At 39.6% G+C, this 21,127-nt stretch overlaps 2 protein-coding genes and 1 non-coding gene across 5 annotated transcripts in view; 2 read left to right on the top strand and 1 right to left on the bottom strand.

Annotated features, from left to right (window-relative positions):
- Positions 1-782: 782 nt before the first annotated feature.
- On the bottom strand, positions 783-4,096 carry COX7B (cytochrome c oxidase subunit 7B). The gene is made up of 3 exons (XM_073361144.2): positions 3,963-4,096; positions 2,678-2,802; positions 783-1,005 (listed from the first exon to the last, which is right to left on the bottom strand). Exons 1-3 carry the CDS (start codon positions 3,997-3,999, stop codon positions 928-930), a joined length of 240 nt encoding a protein of 79 aa, XP_073217245.1. The 5' UTR covers positions 4,000-4,096; the 3' UTR covers positions 783-927.
- A 289-nt stretch (positions 4,097-4,385) lies between these two features.
- On the top strand, positions 4,386-4,503 carry TRNAL-CAA (transfer RNA leucine (anticodon CAA)). Its single transcript has 2 exons — positions 4,386-4,423; positions 4,458-4,503. It is a non-coding gene; the product is annotated as a tRNA-Leu (tRNA).
- A 1,859-nt stretch (positions 4,504-6,362) lies between these two features.
- MAGT1 (magnesium transporter 1) overlaps positions 6,363-21,127 on the top strand; it is a 28,333-nt gene continuing 13,568 nt past the window's right edge. The window contains exons 1-8 of one of the 3 annotated variants that reach the window (XM_073361142.2): positions 6,363-6,527; positions 7,731-7,900; positions 8,860-8,977; positions 10,881-11,021; positions 11,568-11,708; positions 12,875-12,964; positions 15,237-15,300; positions 18,004-18,078. In XM_073361142.2, coding sequence (XP_073217243.1) covers positions 6,438-6,527; positions 7,731-7,900; positions 8,860-8,977; positions 10,881-11,021; positions 11,568-11,708; positions 12,875-12,964; positions 15,237-15,300; positions 18,004-18,078 — 889 coding nt within the window. In that variant the 5' untranslated portion in view covers positions 6,363-6,437. The remainder of the gene's footprint in view (positions 6,528-7,730; positions 7,901-8,859; positions 8,978-10,880; positions 11,022-11,567; positions 11,709-12,874; positions 12,965-15,236; positions 15,301-18,003; positions 18,079-21,127) is intronic. The other 2 variants (XM_073361143.2, XM_073361141.2) reach the window with 2 other exon arrangements.

Genomic DNA, 21,127 nt, shown 5'->3' with positions numbered 1-21,127 from the left:
ATAGCCAGAGCCTCAGTCAGACCTTTAAGAGCATTTGTGGTTCCAAACAGCACCACCAATGGCGAGAAGGCAGGCATTACCAACTTCCCATCGACCTCCTGAGTTCAAGAACCATTTCAGCAGGAGCCTGATGTCAAGCAGAAGCCATGTTTAGCCCTCTTATACAGGCAATCTATTCTTGAACATTTTGGCTTCCCCTCTATATTGTCACTAGCTACTGGTACTTAGTTTTGCAGACTGTAAGCATATACTTCTTGCTACTATCTCCACACTATGATTATTCTGGCTAATGGGTACTTCTAAAATGTACTCAGATAAGTTCACTTTCCATTACCCAGTAAGAAGTAGAGGATGCTGGGGATGATAGATTCCTGAAAGGGAGACTTGATAAACCAGTGCCCCTTGCAGCCCTTAAGAAGACTGCTAAGTGAAAAAAAAGACAAAATACAATGCTTCTTTGTTAAAAGAACTATGATTTAAGAATGGAAGATGTGTCCCTGCAGTAAGTCTGCATGCAGAGTCCAGCTGAAGTGAATAAAGTCTACACAAGTAGACATGTCGTCCACATGCTCTTAAATGTCTGGTTATTGCAAAAAGATTCATTTGCCTTCAGTTACTTCATCATCTGCATCTATCCTAAACTCATATCAGTGGTTTTTAAGGAATATCATGTATCTAAAATTCAAGATTTTATAACCAAGCAATATTCTTAAAATTGCTCACTATACTTTTATAGCAAGCTATGAAACATGGGACAGGAATAAGACCTAGATGAACAAAAGAATTTTTAAATATATTTATTAAACCAGTAATGCCACATCACAGATAGCAATAATCAGTGAACAGATGCCATTATACGTATGGCAGAAATGAAAATTTCAGACCAGTTCAGGATTACTGCACATTTCAGTCCATAATAAGGAAAGGCTATTTCTCTCTCCATTCTTTTGGGGTAACTTTGCCAACAGGTGATAAATTCCACTCAATTCCAGTTTGTGTTGCCACCTGTAATAGATTAAAAAGTTACATAAGAACAAGTTTGTCTAATTCCAAGGCCAGAAGACCACTGTAATCATCTAGGCTGAGCTCCTGTATATCATAGAACTTACCCAAAATAATTTGGATAGCATATCTTTTAGAACAACATCCAATCTTGTTTTAAAAAGTGGTCAGTGATGGACAATCCACCATGACCCTTGGTAAGTTGTTCCAGTGGCTGATTACTCTCCTGTTAAATAATTATGCCTTATTTCCAGTCTGAGTTGGTCTAGCTTCAACTCTCAGCTATTGGATCATGTTATACCTTGCTCTGCTAGACTGAAAAGACCATTAGGTACCTACCATATTCATGGTTCATTTTCCTAAGTTTCACAGTTATAGCATTTTTAAAATCTTGAATTTCACAGTTTCAAATATTTAAATTTTAAATAAACATGAGTATGTATTTAAAAGTGGTAAAATATAAACACGTAAAGCCCTTAAGATTCAGCATTTCTCAAACTGGGGGTCCTGACTCAAAAGGGTGGTCACAAAGCTATTGTAGGAGGGTCACGATATTGCCTTTATTATTTCTGCACTGCGTTCAGAGCCGAGTGGTCAAAGCAGCGGCCGGGTGCCCAGCTCTGAAAGCAACACTGCCACCAGGAGCAGCACTGCTACCTATAATAGCCTTGCTAACCCCTTTTGGGTGGGGACCCCCAGTTTGAGAAAACCTGTGTACTTTTGTATACTTTTACTCTGTAGCATAGGACACTAACTATAAAAAAAGTACCCTATTACATGGTGAAAGTACACAAAAGATGTCATGGTCTGGGATGCATTTTTCACAGCCATTAATTTGATAGGACCCTAACCATTATTAATAGTTAGTAGCCCTCAAATCCAATAAAGCTATACAGAGTAAAAGTTACGCATATTAGGTGTCTCCTTTTAGGAGTGACAGTTTTATAGTATCTTTAACCTATGCAACTGTTCAAGAACAAGAAGTTAAAATAAAAGAACACAGTTGAGGGGCATCATTCTCTATCAGAATTATTTTTACTCTCAGATTTGAGATCTTATTCAGCCCCTTACACTGATTCAATTGGTATTACATTTATACTATTTTACAACAGTAACTGGTATTACAGAAATATTAATAACTCAATATCCACACCTGTCTTTTACTAAACTCTAAATAAAAGACTTATGTCACATACTGTATTAGAAATCTATATTTAAAACATTTAAAAACAGATACTGTGAAATTCAGGGGATAACAGCATCAGTCCAATATTTTGCTCTTATAGTACAGCCACACAATATTTTCACCAACATAAAAAGAAAACTTGAGTTGAATAGCTCACTCATCCAGCTGCCCATTTTGGAAATGCATTATTAGACAAAGGAAGTGTGCTTAGCTTATATTTAATCAAGCTGTTTAACAGTTCTGAAGACTTGCAGTAAATTGATATTCAAAATAAGTGCCTATTGAAGCCCTACATTTAAAGCTGTACTAATGAATCGCTTCCCTTTGGGGTATTAATGCATACAAAATTACTCTTTCAGGAAACCCCAAAGCCCTACGATTTGAGTTGCTTCATATAGGCAAATCCTTATAAAGGTGCATAACAACTTGCAAATTCAGGGCTACAGTTACAGCAGACACTAGTGATAGTACCAATCATATAGTACTTACATATCCCCAAATGGAGACACAAAATAGGGCTCCACCAAGTAGTATAACGTTGCCATATTTATCATGGAAGTCAGATGCATGTTTGTGGTGACTCTGTCTTGCTGCAATCCACTGAGTGCCCCGAGCTAAGAGAAATTGTCAAAATGTAAGATGTACCAATGGACTGATATACACATCTATTCAAGTCTCTGGCAGTCCTCCCTTGCATCCCCTAGAAAAAAAATGTACTTCATAACACTAAGAATAAGGATGATCTTCATTAAAACAGAGAGCTAGACACAAGACTTTGTAACATTCTGGCAGCATTACAAAGCCACACAATTGCCGGAACAGAGAAAATTATTTTAGACAAATCCATCAAAGACTTGTTAACATTTTATTTTATTTGGTTGGCAAGCTACTTTAAAACTCTCACTAGGTAGGTAACTATAAAATACACCCACAGAAATGAAGACCTTTTGTTCACTCAATTTCAAATCTCTAGTGCCACTTTAGGTACAATCACTTCCTCAAATGCAAAGATATATGGTTAGTCTATAAACTTATCAATACATACTTTTCCACAAAGAATGTCTGTAATTAATCCAAGTGTTTCCAGAAGGAGCAAAGAAGCCAGAAAACTTATGATGGTATCTCTCTCTCACACACACAACCAAGAAAAAGACTCAAGCACTGTGTAGACAATGCTAATTGAAATATAAATCCCAAGAGCTGAAAAATTTTGTATGCACTTACTCTTGTGAAATTAAATGTACCAGGTAAGACCAAGGCCCAGACAACCAACTTCAAGAAGGCTGTAACCTGATGTTATTTCCAGAGCATTTTACGTAGGCAATGCACTGAAATAGTCACACACTAAAACATGGTTTCCCTAACATTAAACCCCCGCCCTTTTTTTAGCTTCCACTTTAAAAACCACTGAGCTTAAATTAAGCGTTTTGCCAAACGTTTACATATGTGCTCAAACACAAGACATCGCCCATCAATCCGTAGGCTTCCAGTATATATCGCGCCCACTCTGCCTTGGAAAGTAACAATCCAAGGTCTCATTCCTACAACAGCATCCATACGAGCAGACCCCTGTGCCCACGCCATTCCCCACGCCTCGGCGGAGGCTACCCGGACGGGGAACGGGCTCGCGGAGGCAACTGACTGCAGGGGTCGGGGGGAGCTCGGTTCCAGTGCGGACCAGGTCACTGCGGAGGGGCGGGGAAGGGGCGCTACACGGCTCAAGAGCTCTCGGTTCGGAGGGGACTGGGATTCTGGGGACCCCTCCACCGCTCACCGCTGAGGCGCACCGCGGTTCTGGCCAGAGGCAACATGCTGGCGTCTCGGACGGATAATTTCTGCCCTTCTCCTTCTGCGCCTTATACCCTTGCGAGCAGTGAAAAACAAAATGGTGGCCAGCCAGGAAGTCCGAACGCTGCGCATGCGCCCCGTTTTGTATTCCATCCTCTTCCTGAGCGGGGCCCCACGGCATTCTAGGAAATGTAGTTTCTGCGGTTGCGTGGCGGGGCTCTTACAACCCTGTGGGAAGAAGCCGCTGTACCCGGGAAGCTGGGGCCCGGGACTCCCACGGGCTCCCCCCCACTCCCTACGTTAGTGATGGCTTGTGTTATGGGAATTAATCAGTCAGGAGAAGAATGCTAGAGGCGCTGACTCTGCAGTGTAGAACAAGGATCTCCCAGCTGCCCTTTTTAACAGCGGTGTCAGGATGGCCGAGTGGTCTAAGGCGCCAGACTCAAGGCTTAAAGTGCCTTCCTCTGTCGAGGGTTGGGTGTTCTGGTCTCCGTATGGAGGCGTGGGTTCGAATCCCACTTCTGACACATTTTTTTTTATTTCTCGGTATTTGTGCGAGTAAAACACCGAGTTTAACTGTAATAAGCACCCGAGGAAGCGTTTTACTACGCGGCAGGGTAAGGATCACCTCACGCAGACAGAAATTTACACAATATCAATATACATTGTGGCGCCCATTAAATAGGGACTTACATTATAAAAATGACTAAATAAAGACAGGGATTTACACTATATATTCAGAGAAAGCCTTTACTGATTCATAGGCATGATCTAACTTGGTCATTGATGTATCGATCTTAATAATGTAAAATCCCTGTGGCTCTGATTTTACAAATACATGTGCATATGAGTAAAATTAAGCATGTAGTTTATATGATTGAAAGATCACAGTTTATATCTATACAAACAGGTGCATATTTAATTACTTAAATCACGTAAACTCTTGCATATGTAATGGATACCGAATTACAATCTCTCAGTAAGAATATGTCGAGAAAGACAGAATTTAAATCCATACCTATGTCATACATCGAAAGATATAGGTATGGAAGTACATTCCATCTCTTTCTTGATAGTGATATAGATGCATGCATGATAGTGCCTTGTCTTTATACAAAGAACGTTCATTCCTGTATGTATAGCGGAAATCTCTATTCGTATATAACTATGTATGTTATCGATATTGATTTATTATAGCTATACTGATATATTCCAGACAGTTTTTATGATCCATGAAGAGACAAACCGCGAAACTGCTCTGCTTAGGTCAACGAGGTTCCACTTGCATGCAAGGGTCTTCTTAGGCAGACCCAGTTACAGCACGAGGGTCCAAATCTGCACAAAGTATGACAGGATACAAGAAATAAAACTTGACGGATCAAGATGATACTTTAAAATAAACACCAAGAATAGGAATATAGGATTGTGTAGCTGCATGAGAGGGGTATTTGAGGATCTACTATAAAGATTATTTTCCTAATTATAATACTCCCGGCATGCACTATTTCTTCAGAGGCATCCAGCCATCCTGTTGGTTGCTCCTGCTACCCTATGTCTAACCGAATATAAATGTATAATAAAATGTATAAATGTATAATAAAAGTGTCTTCTGTGTATTAACAGACCCATCTGCCTTCAGAGGGTCGGCGCCTTCAGATCTCATGGACTTTTCATAGACGCTGAAGAACATGGTTAGTAGTTAATATAGTAACAATTTCAGGGGCAAATAGTTCAAAGTTGCACCATAACCCGTGGAGCAATGAAGCTTGGAAATGGAGAACCAGAGACGTAATGGACAGTGCTCAGAAAAATGGAAGCCAAGGAAAGCAATCTGGAAAACGGACTTTTAGCTGAAGAGAAGTACAGGTTAGTCATCAGTAACGCTGAAAATGCTTCACGAGGATAGCACATTAAGATTCACATTTACAATGTGACAGGACAGGAGAAGACTGTCAGTGCAATGCGAGCTGCGGGTGAGACTCCCAGACAAATAATAGCTGAAATAGCACCTAGAATAATGTGCAAGCCAGACTGGACACCTCGGTACCACGAGGCACCCCCCCTGCATTGCTGATGCTGCCCTGTGCCCTGGCTGTAATGCTGTCCTTACTCCAACTGTTTAACTGCAGTGACGCTGCTGCCTCAGCTCATCGCACTCCAACACCCAGGCCAGTTTAGCTCCGCCCTGGATCCTGCGGTCCCTATCACAGCCCATCCGACTACTAGTTCCGCTCCTTGGCCCTCCGAACCGACTCCTCCCAATTCATCAAACAACCAATCGCACGACAACAGCTTGCCTCGTTACGATTGGCTGACGGATGAGGACGTTGGACCAATACAAAATGAGCTGGAGCCAAGGACGTGAATGGAAAGTAGTCTGTCCGCCTTGTTCGGCCAATAGAGTAGTGCTTGAGTCAGCGGCAGGGCCAATCAGCGGCGGGTGCCGGTGGAAGGAGCGGACATGGCGGCGTGGCGGGTGCTGATGTTGGGGGTCTTGGTGGTGCTGATGGCCTGCGAGGGACCCTGGACCGCAGGGCAGAAGCGGAAGGAGGTGAGGGCCCCCCGCCACCAGCTGGGCTGAGGGAGAAACCGGCCTGGGATTCCCAGAGCTATAAGGGCCATAGTCTGCCTGGCTACCTTCCGCTGGGGGAGCCCGGCCATATCCTGAGCTGCCCAGCCTTGAAGAGCCGGGCCCCTGCCTGTGGGGAGCCGTCCGCCCGGAGGGGGGCAGCGTGGGGAGCCGGGCCCCCGCCTGTGGGGAGCAGCGTGGGGAGCCGGGTCGTGCCTGAGGCGAGGTCATCTGCGGTCATCGGTAGGGAAGAATTGTGGACCTTACTTAGTTGCTGTCACTAAGATGTGTCCAAGCTTACATACAGATAAGTTTCAGAGTAACAGCCGTGTTAGTCTGTATTCGCAAAAAGAAAAGGAGGACTTGTGGCACCTTAGAGACTAACCAATTTATTAGAGCATAAGCTTTCGTGAGCTACAGCTCACTTCCTCAGATGCATATCGTGGAAACTGCAGCAGGCTTTATATATACACAGAGAATATGAACCAATACCTCCTCCCACCAGCAGGACAGTGGGGTGGAAATAGGTATTGTTTCATATTCTCTGTGTATATATAAAGCCTGCTGCAGTTTCCACGATATGCATCTGAGGAAGTGAGCTGTAGCTCACGAAAGCTTATGCTCTAATAAATTGGTTAGTCTCTAAGGTGCCACAAGTCCTCCTTTTCTTTATACAGATAAGTGTTTTTATATGTGAAAATGATTGCACTACTTGTGTATGGGTTTGTCTGGATTAGCTAAAGAGAATGGAGCCTATTAACAGTATCACCAGTAGAGAAATCATTGCAACTGAACAGTTATTTTTTGAACAAGGTAATGTTCTTAAGTTACAGGAAGTGATCCAAAACTAATCTATAATTTAATTTAAATCAGTAGGCTTGTTTAGTATTACTGGACAATATTAGGATCTGTTTTCTGGGTACATTAATGCCTGATCATTGGCTTTTGACGTGATTTTTTTTGGAAGTACTGAACACTCAGAACTCCCATTGAACATTGTTATAATAAAAAACTGTGGACTCTCTCAACCTGACCACATAATGTGTGTCTTGCTTTCTTTTGGATTTCAGTCATCTTGTTGAAATATCACCATGAGACTGTTAACGGTTCAGAGGATCAAAAGACAAGACTCTTTTTAATGTCAGTCCAGTTTTTAAAATAAACATTTTTGACTTTATTTTTTAGATGGTTTTATCTGAAAAAGTTAGCCAGCTGATGGAATGGGCCAGCAAAAGAGCTGTTATCCGAATGAATGGAGACAAGTTTCGTCGCCTTGTAAAGGCACCACCAAGAAATTACTCAGTGGTTGTGATGTTCACTGCTCTTCAGCCTCACAGACAGTGTGCCGTGTGCAAGTATGGACTTAATTAAATTCTAAAGAACTTAAATTTAATGGTTACTGTAAAAGGTGCCATATGTTCTGAGTGGGTAAAAGCTGTACCGACCTACTTTGCAGTACCTTTTTCTTGAATTTGAGCAGTTTCATTCAGAGTGGGAGAGAGCTACTAAGACACAATAAACTGTAATAGTATTTTTCTAATGCAATCTCTTATATATGCACATGCACAGATTATCTAAAGTCATATTAACTGTGTTGATCTCTGTGCTGTAATAATTGCAGCTGTGCAGAATGAAAAAGGGAAGTTTTTGGAGGAGTTAACATTAATCTTTTTGAGTGAATGGCTAAACACTTTTTTTAGAGTTTGCTGTTGAGCCTTGCAGTTTGAGATTTTGCTCATATCTGGAGTATTTATTTACATTTATACTGTATCAGATCCTAGGTTCTGTTTCTGCCACTTTGTATTGCTCCAGAGATATAAAGGGACTCTGAGGATGGCTTTAATGGCTAGTCAGGGAAATCTCTGGGTCACTTCCATGTACAGAAGCATGTTGGGGGAAGAGGGCATACCTTGAATTCTGCTGCATTCTGATGATCTTCAGCTGTCACAGCAGCATCTTAAAGCACAGGCAGCTGGGCACAATGAAAAACAGCCTTGAGCATCAGTTTTTCATATGCCCTGCTTCCTGATGGTGGGCCTAGTGCAGCTTGACCAGTCCAGAAGATCTGCCCCACACCTTAAAAACAAAAAACTCTGTGTGCCCAAGGCTGAAAACAGAGGAATGAGCAATGAAGCATGACACATCTTGTTAGTTTTAAAATCTTAACTGGAAAGGAGTTTTGGTGTGGTTGAGAGATGTTACTTCCAGTGAGATGTTAGAGCTGGAAGGATGTTCACAGGTCCCTCTGTTTTTGACATAGCCTCATGAGTATAGCATCTGGTTTTATATGTTTTGTTTTGGTTTTTTTCTTCAGGCAAGCTGATGAAGAATACCAGATTCTGGCAAACTCCTGGCGATACTCCAGTGCATTTACCAATAAGGTTTTTTTTGCCATGGTGGATTTTGATGAAGGCTCGGATGTATTTCAGATGGTAATATATCTTTCATTTTTTAAAGTGATTTTTATTTGGGGAGAACTGGGGGTAGCGATAAAGAAATATACAATACAAAAGATATGGTACAGTATTACCATAATGAGGGATGCTGGCCAATCTGTAACGAAACTGCTGCAAAATAGAAATTGCACAGATTTTTTTTTAAAACCACAACAACCCTCCAATCCATGAGAAATATGCAAGATTTGTTTGCTAATGTGACAGTAGCACTAATAGGCCAAACTACTAATAATACGCAGGTAACAGTGCTGAATAGGTATGAGTGATAGACTGAATGACCTGATTAAGTCTTTTATGTCTAACTCTTGTAATGCCATTCAGTGTAATAATGGAATTACAGTGACTTGTAAAATACTGGAACTAATTTAAATGTTTATGGCAGTTTGCAAAAGACTTCTAACTCTAAACAGTGATAGGAGAGGGAAGAACCTTTAATTTGTTATAAAGGTATTTTTAAGAAACTCGGTGTCCCATTTAAAGGAGCAGTGTCAGAAAACTGATTTCTTTTTTTTTTTAACTGACTGAAAATATTTTCATGTCCATCTGATTTTCAGAAATGTGACAAGTTACTAGGAATGCACAGTAAATTACTCTTTAAAATGTCCACTTAATTTTTTCCAAAAATAAAAGTACATGTTAGTTATAGGCAAACAATCTGTGGTCTGTCTCTTAACACACAAAATCTGTTTTTGAAAGAAGTGCAAAATCCTCAGAAGAAACTAGAAATGCCACCCTCCTTGCGTTCTTTCAAGTTACTTGGAACCTGTGCAGCTCAATCATACAGATTATTCAGGATAGTACTTGATCCAGAATGTACATTATGTTTGTGTTAATTTGTTTTCAGAGAATTATCAAACCTTGATCTTGGAGATTTACAGTTGGACCTTTATAAAACTGTGATTTCAGTTTCATGTTGAAGCAACTCAAAAGGAAAATCAGATTTTGTAGCTGATTTGTCAAGCTTTGAGTGCCATGATTGTTTCAGTCTGAAAGCATAATTCAGTCCAGGGTCACTGAAAGGTTTACACTCTATCTGAGGTTTAGGCTCACGGTGAAATTTTGGTGAAGCCCTGCTGTTGGAAATTTTATGCAGGTCTTTTATGACAGAAATAGCTGCTTCGCTATAGAAATATGCTAGAACACATTAAGAGAAGGCTCATCAATATTCATTAAGATGTATGCGATTATCTTTTGATGCCAATACGTTTACTCTAGACACTACTGTATAGATTTCTTTATAGATATACTTGTATACAAAGATTCAAAAAACCTTCCTTTATAAGCAAGGGCAAGAATAGTACTTTACCATATAGACAACTTTCAGGAGCTTTATCTCTCAGCTGATTTCAGGTACATGTATTAACTGTACAGCCTTCTTTGAGTTCTTTGCTGACCACAGACGTCAGTATTGAAGACATGAGAATATTGTTTATATTAGAAATTAAACAGTGCAGTGTTAAACCTAATGGGAGAATACCCAGTCTCAAACTGCTTTCTGAGATGTGCATTATTGTTAGCATTGGGTATCGAATAACTGTGGGTGTCTCAGGACATTCTCGATACTAAAGAGAGAAGAAAGTATGGAGCATTCAAGAAGAATGTGTCTGACTAATGTACTGTATACATAATTTTGTGTCATGGATTTTTGCATATCCTAGACCATTTATGAGAAAAAACATTCAAGCTACAATACCATTTTTTGTTGAAATACCCATGAGATCTATTTTATGAATAGCCCTTCTGTTTAATTACGTGAATAAGCTACAGGACAAAACATGAATGAGAAACGTGCAATAAAATAAGAAAAGTTTAAATGGCTAAATAACTTTAATTCTTGATGCTTCACTTCTACTTTTATTTATTAATCTTTTTAATGCAGCTAAACATGAACTCGGCTCCAACCTTCATAAACTTCCCAGCTAAAGGGAAACCTAAAAGGGGTGACACATATGAGCTGCAAGTGCGAGGTTTTGCGGCCGAGCAGCTTGCTCGTTGGATAGCTGATAGGACTGATGTCAATGTAAGTACAGATGGACTTTCATTTCCTTCCTGCGATGTAAATCTAGCTATGGAGAGTCTGTTTGCCAGATCTACACAATGGGGAAGGAAATCTATTCTAATTGGTTACTCGGTGACACTGTTCAAAGCAGGTCCTAAGCCCAGCTGTGTCTAGCTGAGCTTTGGAGATGAAGTATCTCTTAAAAACAGGCAACTTGTTTTATATGCCACATTATAATATTTTACATTTATTTAATGCTCTCCACCTAGAATGATTCCAAATCCCTTTACAAACTTGTGTGGATTCACCCACCAGTAAAAGCATCCACCTCCATGGAAATAAATCATTATCACAGGAAGAATATTAAATATGGCCTAACAGATTTTGCTCTATAGTATGTATTATTGAAACAAAAGATAAAAGGCATTCATTTCTGAACTACAGTTAGAATTATTAAAGAAATATTAAGTTGGTGTGTTGTGTACGTTGGTATGGTTTTATTTCTCCATATTCATCCTGTTTTTTTTTAAAAAAGAATTTTTTTAAGATAACCGTTTGCTTGCATAGATTCGAGTGATAAGACCTCCGAATTATGCTGGTCCCTTGATGTTGGGTCTGCTGCTGGCAGTCATTGGTGGCCTTGTGTACTTACGGAGAAGCAACCTGGATTTTCTCTATAACAAAACTGGCTGGGCTTTTGCTGCTTTGGTAAGCAAAAATACTTTTTTTAACCTCTCCCTGTTTCAACTTGATCCAGATTGAATTGAAAGGGAAGGAAATATTGCATTTGCTTTGTTACCTCTCCTGCGTGGGAAACTATTTAGTGGTGAAACAAATAACCTTTTTCCGTCAACTGGGTGTATTATAAACCAGATTCTCCTACTGACCTCAGAGTAAGCTGAACATGAGCAATTTAGGAGAGCATTTGTAACCAAACAGATGAGGCCAGACTACATGCCACATCCCTCCACACAGATTATTAGTGTGAATTTTATTTAAAATGAGTTTTGTACCCAGTTTATACTTAGGCTCTGATTATCCCTAGTCTAATTCAGTAAAACTCATTTTTCAGGATATTAAAATACAGGCTTCAGACTCAAACATTTGCTATTCGGCCTCTGGAATTGCAGCTTAAAGTCCTAAGTATTGGTACAGGTGCTGGGTATATAAAAAGCGCTGACCAACAGTGTTTGAAGTTATTCAAGATACAGTCAATCAAATGGTATATATCAAGGCATATGTTGATAGCATTCAGAAGATCGGAAAGAATCTTTCCTTGCTATACGGCTTTGGTGTGGTTTTGTTTGCTATTAGTTGATACCAGACTTGATGGGACAGTGGCCTGATCTAGTTTGGCACATCCAGTGTTCCTTGAAATGGGAGCTTATTGTTCCTCTAAGAAGAGAGGACATCTTGGCTAGAACGTAGTACACTGTAAAGAGTCTTTTCATCTTAATGGCAAAATCCAGAAGCACAGGGACCAAGAGTTCGGTGTAATGCAGATCATATTACTACAGTATTCATATTTTACATAAAGGGTTATTTGTGCCACGGACTTTCAAGTTTGAGTGCAGATGATTTTTGAAAAACATGACTTCTGGAAGGAAAAGTCCATACTTTTGGTTAGAGTGAAGATGAGGTTCATGTAGCTTTTCTTCATGGTTGTCTGGTAGTACTACTTGATTGCAACCTTTTCAGTTCAAACTGTGAGAAACATTATCAGTTAAGAATAGATATTGTGCTATGCATTGTATAAGGCAACATCAACATCTGTACATTCCTGGGTGAAGTGAATTGCAAAGATGAAAACTGAATAGAGAGACGTATGAGGTCCATACCAATTTGTCTTATGTTCTTCCTTTCTTTCTTCCTAGTGTTTTGTGCTAGCAATGACATCAGGCCAAATGTGGAATCACATCAGAGGGCCACCATATGCTCATAAGAATCCCCATACAGGACAAGTGGTAAGTCTTTATCTTTGTAGGATTACAGTGAAAAGATCCATGTTAAAAACACAAAATCCAGGATGCGAGTTTTGTTTCTGACTTCTCGCTTCCTGTGTCAGCAAGAGTAGGAATACTACAGAAGGAGCTCTTGAGCAGTCAGTGGGCAAATTTGAGGAGTTGTATTAACTGGTTTAGAAGGAATACCTGTTTATCCTCTGCCAGAAATATAGGAATCATGAAAGAAGGGCCACGAGAGTAAGATGTGAGAACAGGAAGCTCCTCAGGGCTCCAGCATGGATTTAGAGGGACCCACATATGGTCCTATCATTCTTTTGACTAAGAAGGACAAAGAAACATGACCTTTTTATTATGGATTGTGATTAATATTTTGGATGTTATCACAAAGCAATGAAGTCAGAATTTGCCAATCAAGTTTACTACATAGTTGTTAGCACTTAGAGAACATAGAGTAAATGTGACAGTATATACTAAATTGGTTTGAAGTTCATTACAACCAGACTGCTGTTTGCTGTAGTGCCTTATAATTTAGTGTCAATGCCACAAGAATGGTGCTATTAACCCTATGATCCAAGAACAAAGGCTGCTTAATGTCTGATTCAGTTTAAGTGTTTTGTCTTTTGTAGCTATTTCTCTTGTGTGCAATAAAATACATAAAAATAAAACTAGAAATGTAGTCACTAATCAGACTAAGAATGATCATTTTGACCAGCCTGGTGACATGCCATGCTCAACTCAGTATGATAAATCACTCTAATTCATGACTAGATTGCATGTAATAGCTAATACTAAAAAGGGAATGGTCTAGACAGAACCCTGTATTAGGAGCAGGGAAAACCAATTTTGTAGAGGGAACTCCATTGTCTATAGTTCCATTTATTCATTTTAAATGCTGAGGGACTTCTTAGTTTCAAGTATGCTGCATTTTAAGAGGAGGCTTCCATTTCTTGCTGTAGACATATCAAAATTAAGGGAAGATACAAAAAAATTATTTAGGGTAGATAAGTACAAATGATCGTGTTACGTGTTAGGTGAGTCAGAAATGATACCTGTTTTATTTTCTACTTCCAAACTTGGAATTACATTTTATAGATATTTTGCTAACCGCTTTCTTCTAGAATATATTCTTGTTACTAATCTATTTTAGAGGAAGTGCAACAGTTGCACTGTCTGCTTAGACTCTGGAGGTACATTATTTTAACAGAACTGGCTTTTTTTTAATCTACTTTTTTATCTCAAGCCCATCCATCCTTCTTTGTCTTGTCTCCATAAATTTTAATTCCATCTCTCATATGCCCCCCGCTGCTCTACTCTCACTTCCATACACACATTTTAAAAAATGAAACTAAGACCTCTCCGGGCAGTGGGAGAAGTGACAGCAGTTGGACTTTTAAGCAACTTTCTTCTGCTGCTTTCAGGTTCTCTGTGTTAAACCGTTTTATTGCCTCCTGGAACCTGGCCTTCCTTTTTTTTTTTTTTTTTTTTTTTTAACATGTACAACTTCTCTCCTCACCTCCTCCACATACCCAGTAACTAGTACGTAAAACCATTATTTCTATTTGTATGTATTCAGACATGCTTTTGTTCTCTTTGGCAATGTTTTACTGAACTTTTATAATAATTTAATCCTATGACTTATTAAAAAGTTATATCAGCCTGTCTTGTCCTCTTCAGTTCTGCCTTGCATATCAGATAGGCAAGATGCAACTCAAGTGCTTCTCAGTTGTACTGGGCACATGACATCTCTTGAGATGCCTGTGCCCCAGGTATTGACACTGAACTGAATGCTGCTTCACAGATCGTTAAATTAACTTGTGAGTAAAATGTGAAATTACATCATGATCTTTACCCAGACAGACACATACACTTTCAAACCACATGTTCCTTTTTAATTCTCTGCGTGTTATAAAGTATTGCTGAGCTGCTGTCAAAAATGTTGTGCTTGGATCTAACATAGCCCCGCATACACAAAGCTTTCCATATGTAACTGACTAGCAGTAAAAATTTTATTCTCCATATAGTCTAAGCTGTTTGTTAACCTGTTCAGTTTGCAACCTTTTAATATCAAACAAACCATGCTTAATATTTTATTGTCTAAGCCACGTTGAGTGAAAATAATTTTCATTTTTAATATTTTTCTTATCTGCATTTCCTGTGTTTTGCTATTGCTTTCTGTTTATCTCGTTCTCAATGGCCAGATTTTATATCCATTACGAATTACTTTAAACTCTGCTCCAAAGTTTCTTTCTTAATTGAATTTTGTCTTTTACAGAACTATATCCATGGAAGCAGCCAAGCCCAATTTGTGGCTGAAACACACATTGTTCTACTGTTTAGTATCCTTTATAATGAAATATACATATCCGATGGCAATTTAATTTTCTGCCAAACCTATACCTTCTCCCCTCACTACAGGAGTAGTTTGCTAAGATTCAAACTGATCACATAATACCGATATTGGTGACCAAAACCTTGCAGTGCCTTTATAATATGTCAACAGCTAACATTTCCTTATGCCCACAATCTGCCAATTCAACAGGATTAGGTATCGTTCTCTTTGTATGTCCTTAAATGAAGCCATGGACATTCTTTGAGACAGCCTGTGTTGGTGTCTGGCAATAGGTAAGTGGAAGCAGAACTAATCATCCTTTCTCTCTCTGTTGGTGGAGCCTTTCCTCTGTACTAAGACTTCCTGTCCAATGAAATCCCATAAATGCTTAATTCATGGGCTACTGCATACTTCTAAATTCTCCTATTATTATCTTAACCTTAGCTATTATGCTAATCTTTTACACCTTTTGTTTTCCTGTCTTGACAGAGTAAACTTATAGCTTTGTCACCACTGCCTTCACATATGTTTTTAAAGTTTTTCTTCTGGACAAGAGGAATATCTTCCAATCCAACTCCTCTCTCCTATTTTTCCTCAGCTCAGATGTGCAACTTTTTTCCTTCCACTGTCGGTAACCTTAGTTGTCCTTGTTTCTGAACTTTCCTCCTGAAGCATCTTTTGTGTTTCTGTAAATCCACCAATTCCGACCTCCACATCACTTCTGTATGCCACTGCCTTATCTCCTTACTGAAATCTTCGTCCAGGTGTTTGTCTCCTCGCCTTTTCTATAGCAACAACCTCTCTACAGCCTCAAAGTCCCCGCTCTTCAGATACCCCTGCCTGCATTTTCAAAGTACAAAGAGCAGAAAATGTACCATAATAACATCAAGCTAGTGCACTGGCTCCACATCTACTGGTTCATTTTAAGATCTAGTACAAAATTCCCTTCCCTTTTCCTTTAACCTCTCCATAATATACCGCAGCCATCCTGTAGACCTTTCCTTTCCTGTAGTAAGGTCACTGGTGCATGAGCCTCTCTATTACAGCTGTTGCCATCTGGAGCAGACTTTCTAGGGTGTCTCCACCTCAAGCGCTCTTCTCTGAAAATGCAGTCTACCTTTTTTCTACTCACCCACCCCCAATTCCTTTCCTTTTTGTAGTTTAATTCTGCTAAGCATTTTGGAGGTACACATTATATAAATGATACAAAACTTAAAATCGCATTAACTTTCTCATTGTTTCACATTCCTAGTTTTAAAACCAAAACAAAAAACTACAGTTGACCTTGTAATTCTCAGCTGGTATCCGGTTTCATCAGGCTCCAAAATGGGTTTTGTGTGAATTATTTTTCTTCCCCCCCAGAGTCTCTTTTTATTTCAGTAAATGACAGGCTCAGTCTTTTGTCTCTTTACAATATTACAGTGTAGCCACAATATATGATAACTTGTCAGTTCAGGTGAATGAAGAAATTAATGTTAAGTTTGATACAAAGCACCAGGAATCTTTGTTTTCTTTCACTGCACTTTTGATTTATTCTGGTTGTTTTAAGCTGGTGATAGTGTTTTGTGACTGTGTTTTGAAAGGGTTTCCAAATGACAGTGCATTTATTGAACAGCATGGGAGATATTTTTTGAGGCAAAAATGTTGCCATAAAGACCAGTTTTGGGGCAGAGGGAATTTCTTTCCTTTTTTAGCTATTATTACTCTCCTCTATTGGTTCTGAATCTAGTCAAATTCCACCTATCAAGAGGTGTCGGGCAGATTGCAATGACAAGATGTTAAAACAAACTGGGGGCTTTAAAGTGCTCTCATTTTGTGTGTCTGTGTCTCCACTCCCTCCATGTACCTACCAAATTTTCTAATCATTAAAGCTCTTCAAAAAAGGCACAATTTGGTAGTATCATTTCATAATTAAGTCATTCTTTTCATGTAGCTTCACTAACTGAAGAGTCATTTCAACTGGAATTGAAGGGTCTATAAGTCAATGATAAAAACCCATTCTTTTTCAGTGGGAGCAGGATTAGGCCTGAAATGTACATACTAGAATGCAATTAAACAAATGTAGGGCTTGCGTTCTGTTTTGTTGTCAAAAGAGTTTCACTATGTTAGATTTCCTTGTGGTCAAATACAGCATAACCAACTTATAAATCCTTACCTTAATTTTAGCAGTATTTTTACTGGTGAATAATAGTTCAAACTGAATAACAGAAAAGTCCAGACTTTGCTGTTTGTGCCTGTTATAGTCTGTCAAATTAAACAAAAACAGAAATATATTAACTACCATCTTGTTAGGCCAACAGAAGTTAAATAACATGGACAAGCTTTTGAGAATCACTTCTCATCAGGAATGGGAAGGTGAACAAGGTAGAGCAATATGAATTAGAGGCAAGGTCTTAATTCATACCTCCCTCTTTCTGAGGGAAAAGTAGTATTTGTTGCAAGCTTGCTGAGAACAATTATGATTTGTAGCTAGTGCAGTTAAACAGATCCCTTACATTTTCCTGGTTTTTGCTCTTCTGTGTTTCCTGGAATAATAATACCATTACTGCATGTTAGTTGTAATTTTTCTACAGTGTCTATCTTGGCTGGGGAGTCTTTAATCTTTCTAATAAGTTTTGTATGTGCCACATATGTGATTATGATTGGATTTATTAAATTTAAAAATAAGTACATGGTGTCTCTGTCAGTTTAGCCTTAAACAGCTTTTCAGATGGTGGTGTTACTTTAGGAATGGTACTCCTGCATGAAGCTGCTACCTCTGATATGGAGGTGGGGAAAAGAAAAAGTAAGTACTACTTCTAATCCAAGCAGTGCATTTTGTTGCTTAATTGAATCTCCATCAAGGGAAGATGCATTCAGGAAATGTTTCCAGTGTGATGGTTTACGACAGTGCTGGCACTCTTATTAGCTCCCCCCTCCGCCCCGCCCCAAGGTGTTTAGGTTCTCTGCACTTAATTCTTCGTTCACTGTTGAAATCTAGCAAAACCATAAAATTCAAAGTTAATTCACATTCCCTCTTTTATTCATACAATTGTTGGAGTGGACTTGGAGCACAGAGGAGAGAAGCAAGATAGTGTCTCGCTATTGTCTCGTTTCTCTGTGAGAGACTACTAAAAAATAAAAGCTCAACTATTAAACTCATAATTGAGGGATGAGCACTGGGGTAGCTCCAGGTTGTCAAATATATATTTGATCTTCTAAAATGGCCTTTAACTAAAAATCCAGATTAGTCGTCGTCCAAGAAATGGACATAAAGCTCCAGGCCTTAGTCCTTTTAAAGTCTTTTCCTCAGGGTTTATTTGTTTATTATGCACAGATTATCATGAAGCAGAGAGCAAATCAGCTGGAAAACACTGTGCAATAGTTCCTCGGGGGCTTTCCTTGCTTTAACCAGCCAGGAGGGGAGAAGATACAGCTTTCTTCTTTGACTCGCCTTCCCCTTCCTTTTATACTTCATCCTGAATAGCAATGTGACAGGCAGCAACCTGCTAATCCTTTACACACTGGGGTGCCTTTACCTTGTCACATTCCACAGTTCTATTTTAGAACCTGATAAAGCATGTACACCTCAAGTAACATTATGTACATTTGGTTCGTGTAACAAAGACGACTAATGTTCTTTCAGTCTATTGTCAGTTCACAGATTATTGACCTAATAGATTGTGGCAGTTATGGTTTATCACAGAGGTTCTCAAACATTTATTTGTAGGCTGCTTCTTAAAGGGACACTGTCACCTTCAGATTTTTTTAAATGCTTGTATATCATCTCTGTTGTCTGTTTTATAGAAATGTTTTGCACATTTCCTTCTCTACAGTTCATGACGGTTGGTTCAGCAGAAAAGTATACGCTGACCCAACCACAACCTTCTATATTATAATGTGCAAGAACTCTTATTTGGCCGTGCACTAGCTCCTCTCCTTTATCTACAACAGTTAATTCTGCTCAAACTCCCTCTGCACACTCAGCCCTGTGGATGGGAGCAGGGAGTTATTGACACCAGCCTTTGTCTCCTTTGCCCTGCTACTTCCCAACCTAGGGATGAAATTACCTTCCCCTATTCTGCTGCTCCACAACGTACGTGTGTGTGTGAGTGAGAGATGCTTTCCTCTACCCAGTTGAACTGTTGTGCATAGTATACCCTGAAAGAGGTGAACTTTCTGTTTCTACAGAAGCATGTGGAGGAGCTTAGTGAGGTGCAAGAGAGAGAAAAAAAGGCATTCTGGGTTATATGGACTTTTATAAGTGCTATGTAATATTTGTTAATTAAAAGAGATGGAGGGGCTTGTTTTTCTATACTGGATCTGCATTATCTATATAGGGTGTGTCACGCTGTCTGGAGTGGCCCGCTACCATGAGTGCCAACCTCAAGGCAGACTGTCAAGAAGTAGGGCAAAGGCCCCAAACTGGTTGTATGTTCTATAATTAGATATCACCAACCCAGTAACAAGTGTGAACTCCTAAAGCACTATACGTCTTACCATGGAGTCACAGTCACATTGGGCATTCCAGTCTATCTTGCCACCCAGGCGAGCTGGACTTAGTGATAAGTGGTTGCTATACACCAAAGATCACACAATACTGTATTCGGGTTACTCCTGGAGCCAAAGGACCCCAGTCAGCTACCCAAGTCCATTTGTACCTTGCGTCTCACCAAAGACAATGCTTGTAGCCAATCCTATAGTAAACTATTTAAGAATTTATTAATTAAGAAGAGAAATGAGAGTTAGTTATTACAAGATTAAAGCAGGCAAACACATATAAACAAATGAGTTAGTGTATAGTTTCAAAAGGTGACAGAGTTGTTGTAATATGTCAGCTCTGAATGTCTTTTAGGACTAACCCAGGTTGACCCTGCAGATCTCTGCTTCTGTTTCATAGCTCTGGCCCTGTGAGAGTCCAAACAGCAAAAGAGATGAAAAATGTTCTTGTCAGCTAGTTGTATTTTCTTCTTCCTGAATAAAAAGCTTTGATGGGACGAGCCCTTTTGCATGTAGCCTCTTCAAGAGTGGAAGGGGCAATTAATAAAGACTATGTCTACACTGCACTTTCGTTGCTAAAACTTTTGTCACTCGGGTGTGAAACACCCCCCCACCTACTCCCCCCTCGGGAACAAGTTTTAGCAACAAAAAGCACTGCTGTGGACAGCACTTCGTTGTCGGGAGCTGCACTCCTGTCAACAGAACTACCGCTCCTCATAGGGGGTAATTTTACTTTGTCGCTGGGAGAGAGCTAGAGAGCCACACACAGCACACCTTACAACAGCGAGGCTGCAGCAGCACAGCCGTACCGTTATAAGGTGTGCTGTGTAGACATAGCCAAAGCCTTTGTATTCTGGTGTCCCACAATGGCCCATTTAGTTTTGATAGGCCTTCTTGATAAACAGGAGATGATCCCTCCTGACTGGGCTCAGAGTTTCAGAGCAAACTTTTTTTTTTTTACAGTTGCAAAGTAAACACTTAAATATTTCCTGATAGCGTGTGATAAACATATTATAAGTGAGATTAATGCATGCAGCAATTTACAAGCATTTTATAAAGTCTAAACACCTGGTTGTAAGTTCAGTACCCTCTTAACCATACTAACACACAGGAAAAAACAGACTGGTTTCCAGCAGTGAATTTGTCAGTGCTCTGCTGAGGTCTAAAGCCTTGACAAGAGCTGGCACCTGGTCTGCCAGCATCACAGGGTGGGATTTTTTTCAAAGGGACTCAGCAATCGCCTAATCCTGCTCCTGTTGACATCCACAGTTAAATTCCCATTGAGTGCAGCAGGTGGAGATTTAGCTATTATTGAGCATTTTTAAAGCCCTATCCATAGTGGTGGTTTCAGGGTA

This window comes from Lepidochelys kempii, chromosome 9 (assembly GCF_965140285.1).
Source record: "Lepidochelys kempii isolate rLepKem1 chromosome 9, rLepKem1.hap1, whole genome shotgun sequence".
NCBI classification, from domain to species: domain Eukaryota; kingdom Metazoa; phylum Chordata; order Testudines; family Cheloniidae; genus Lepidochelys; species Lepidochelys kempii.
This window is presented reverse-complemented; position numbering and strand designations above follow the sequence as displayed.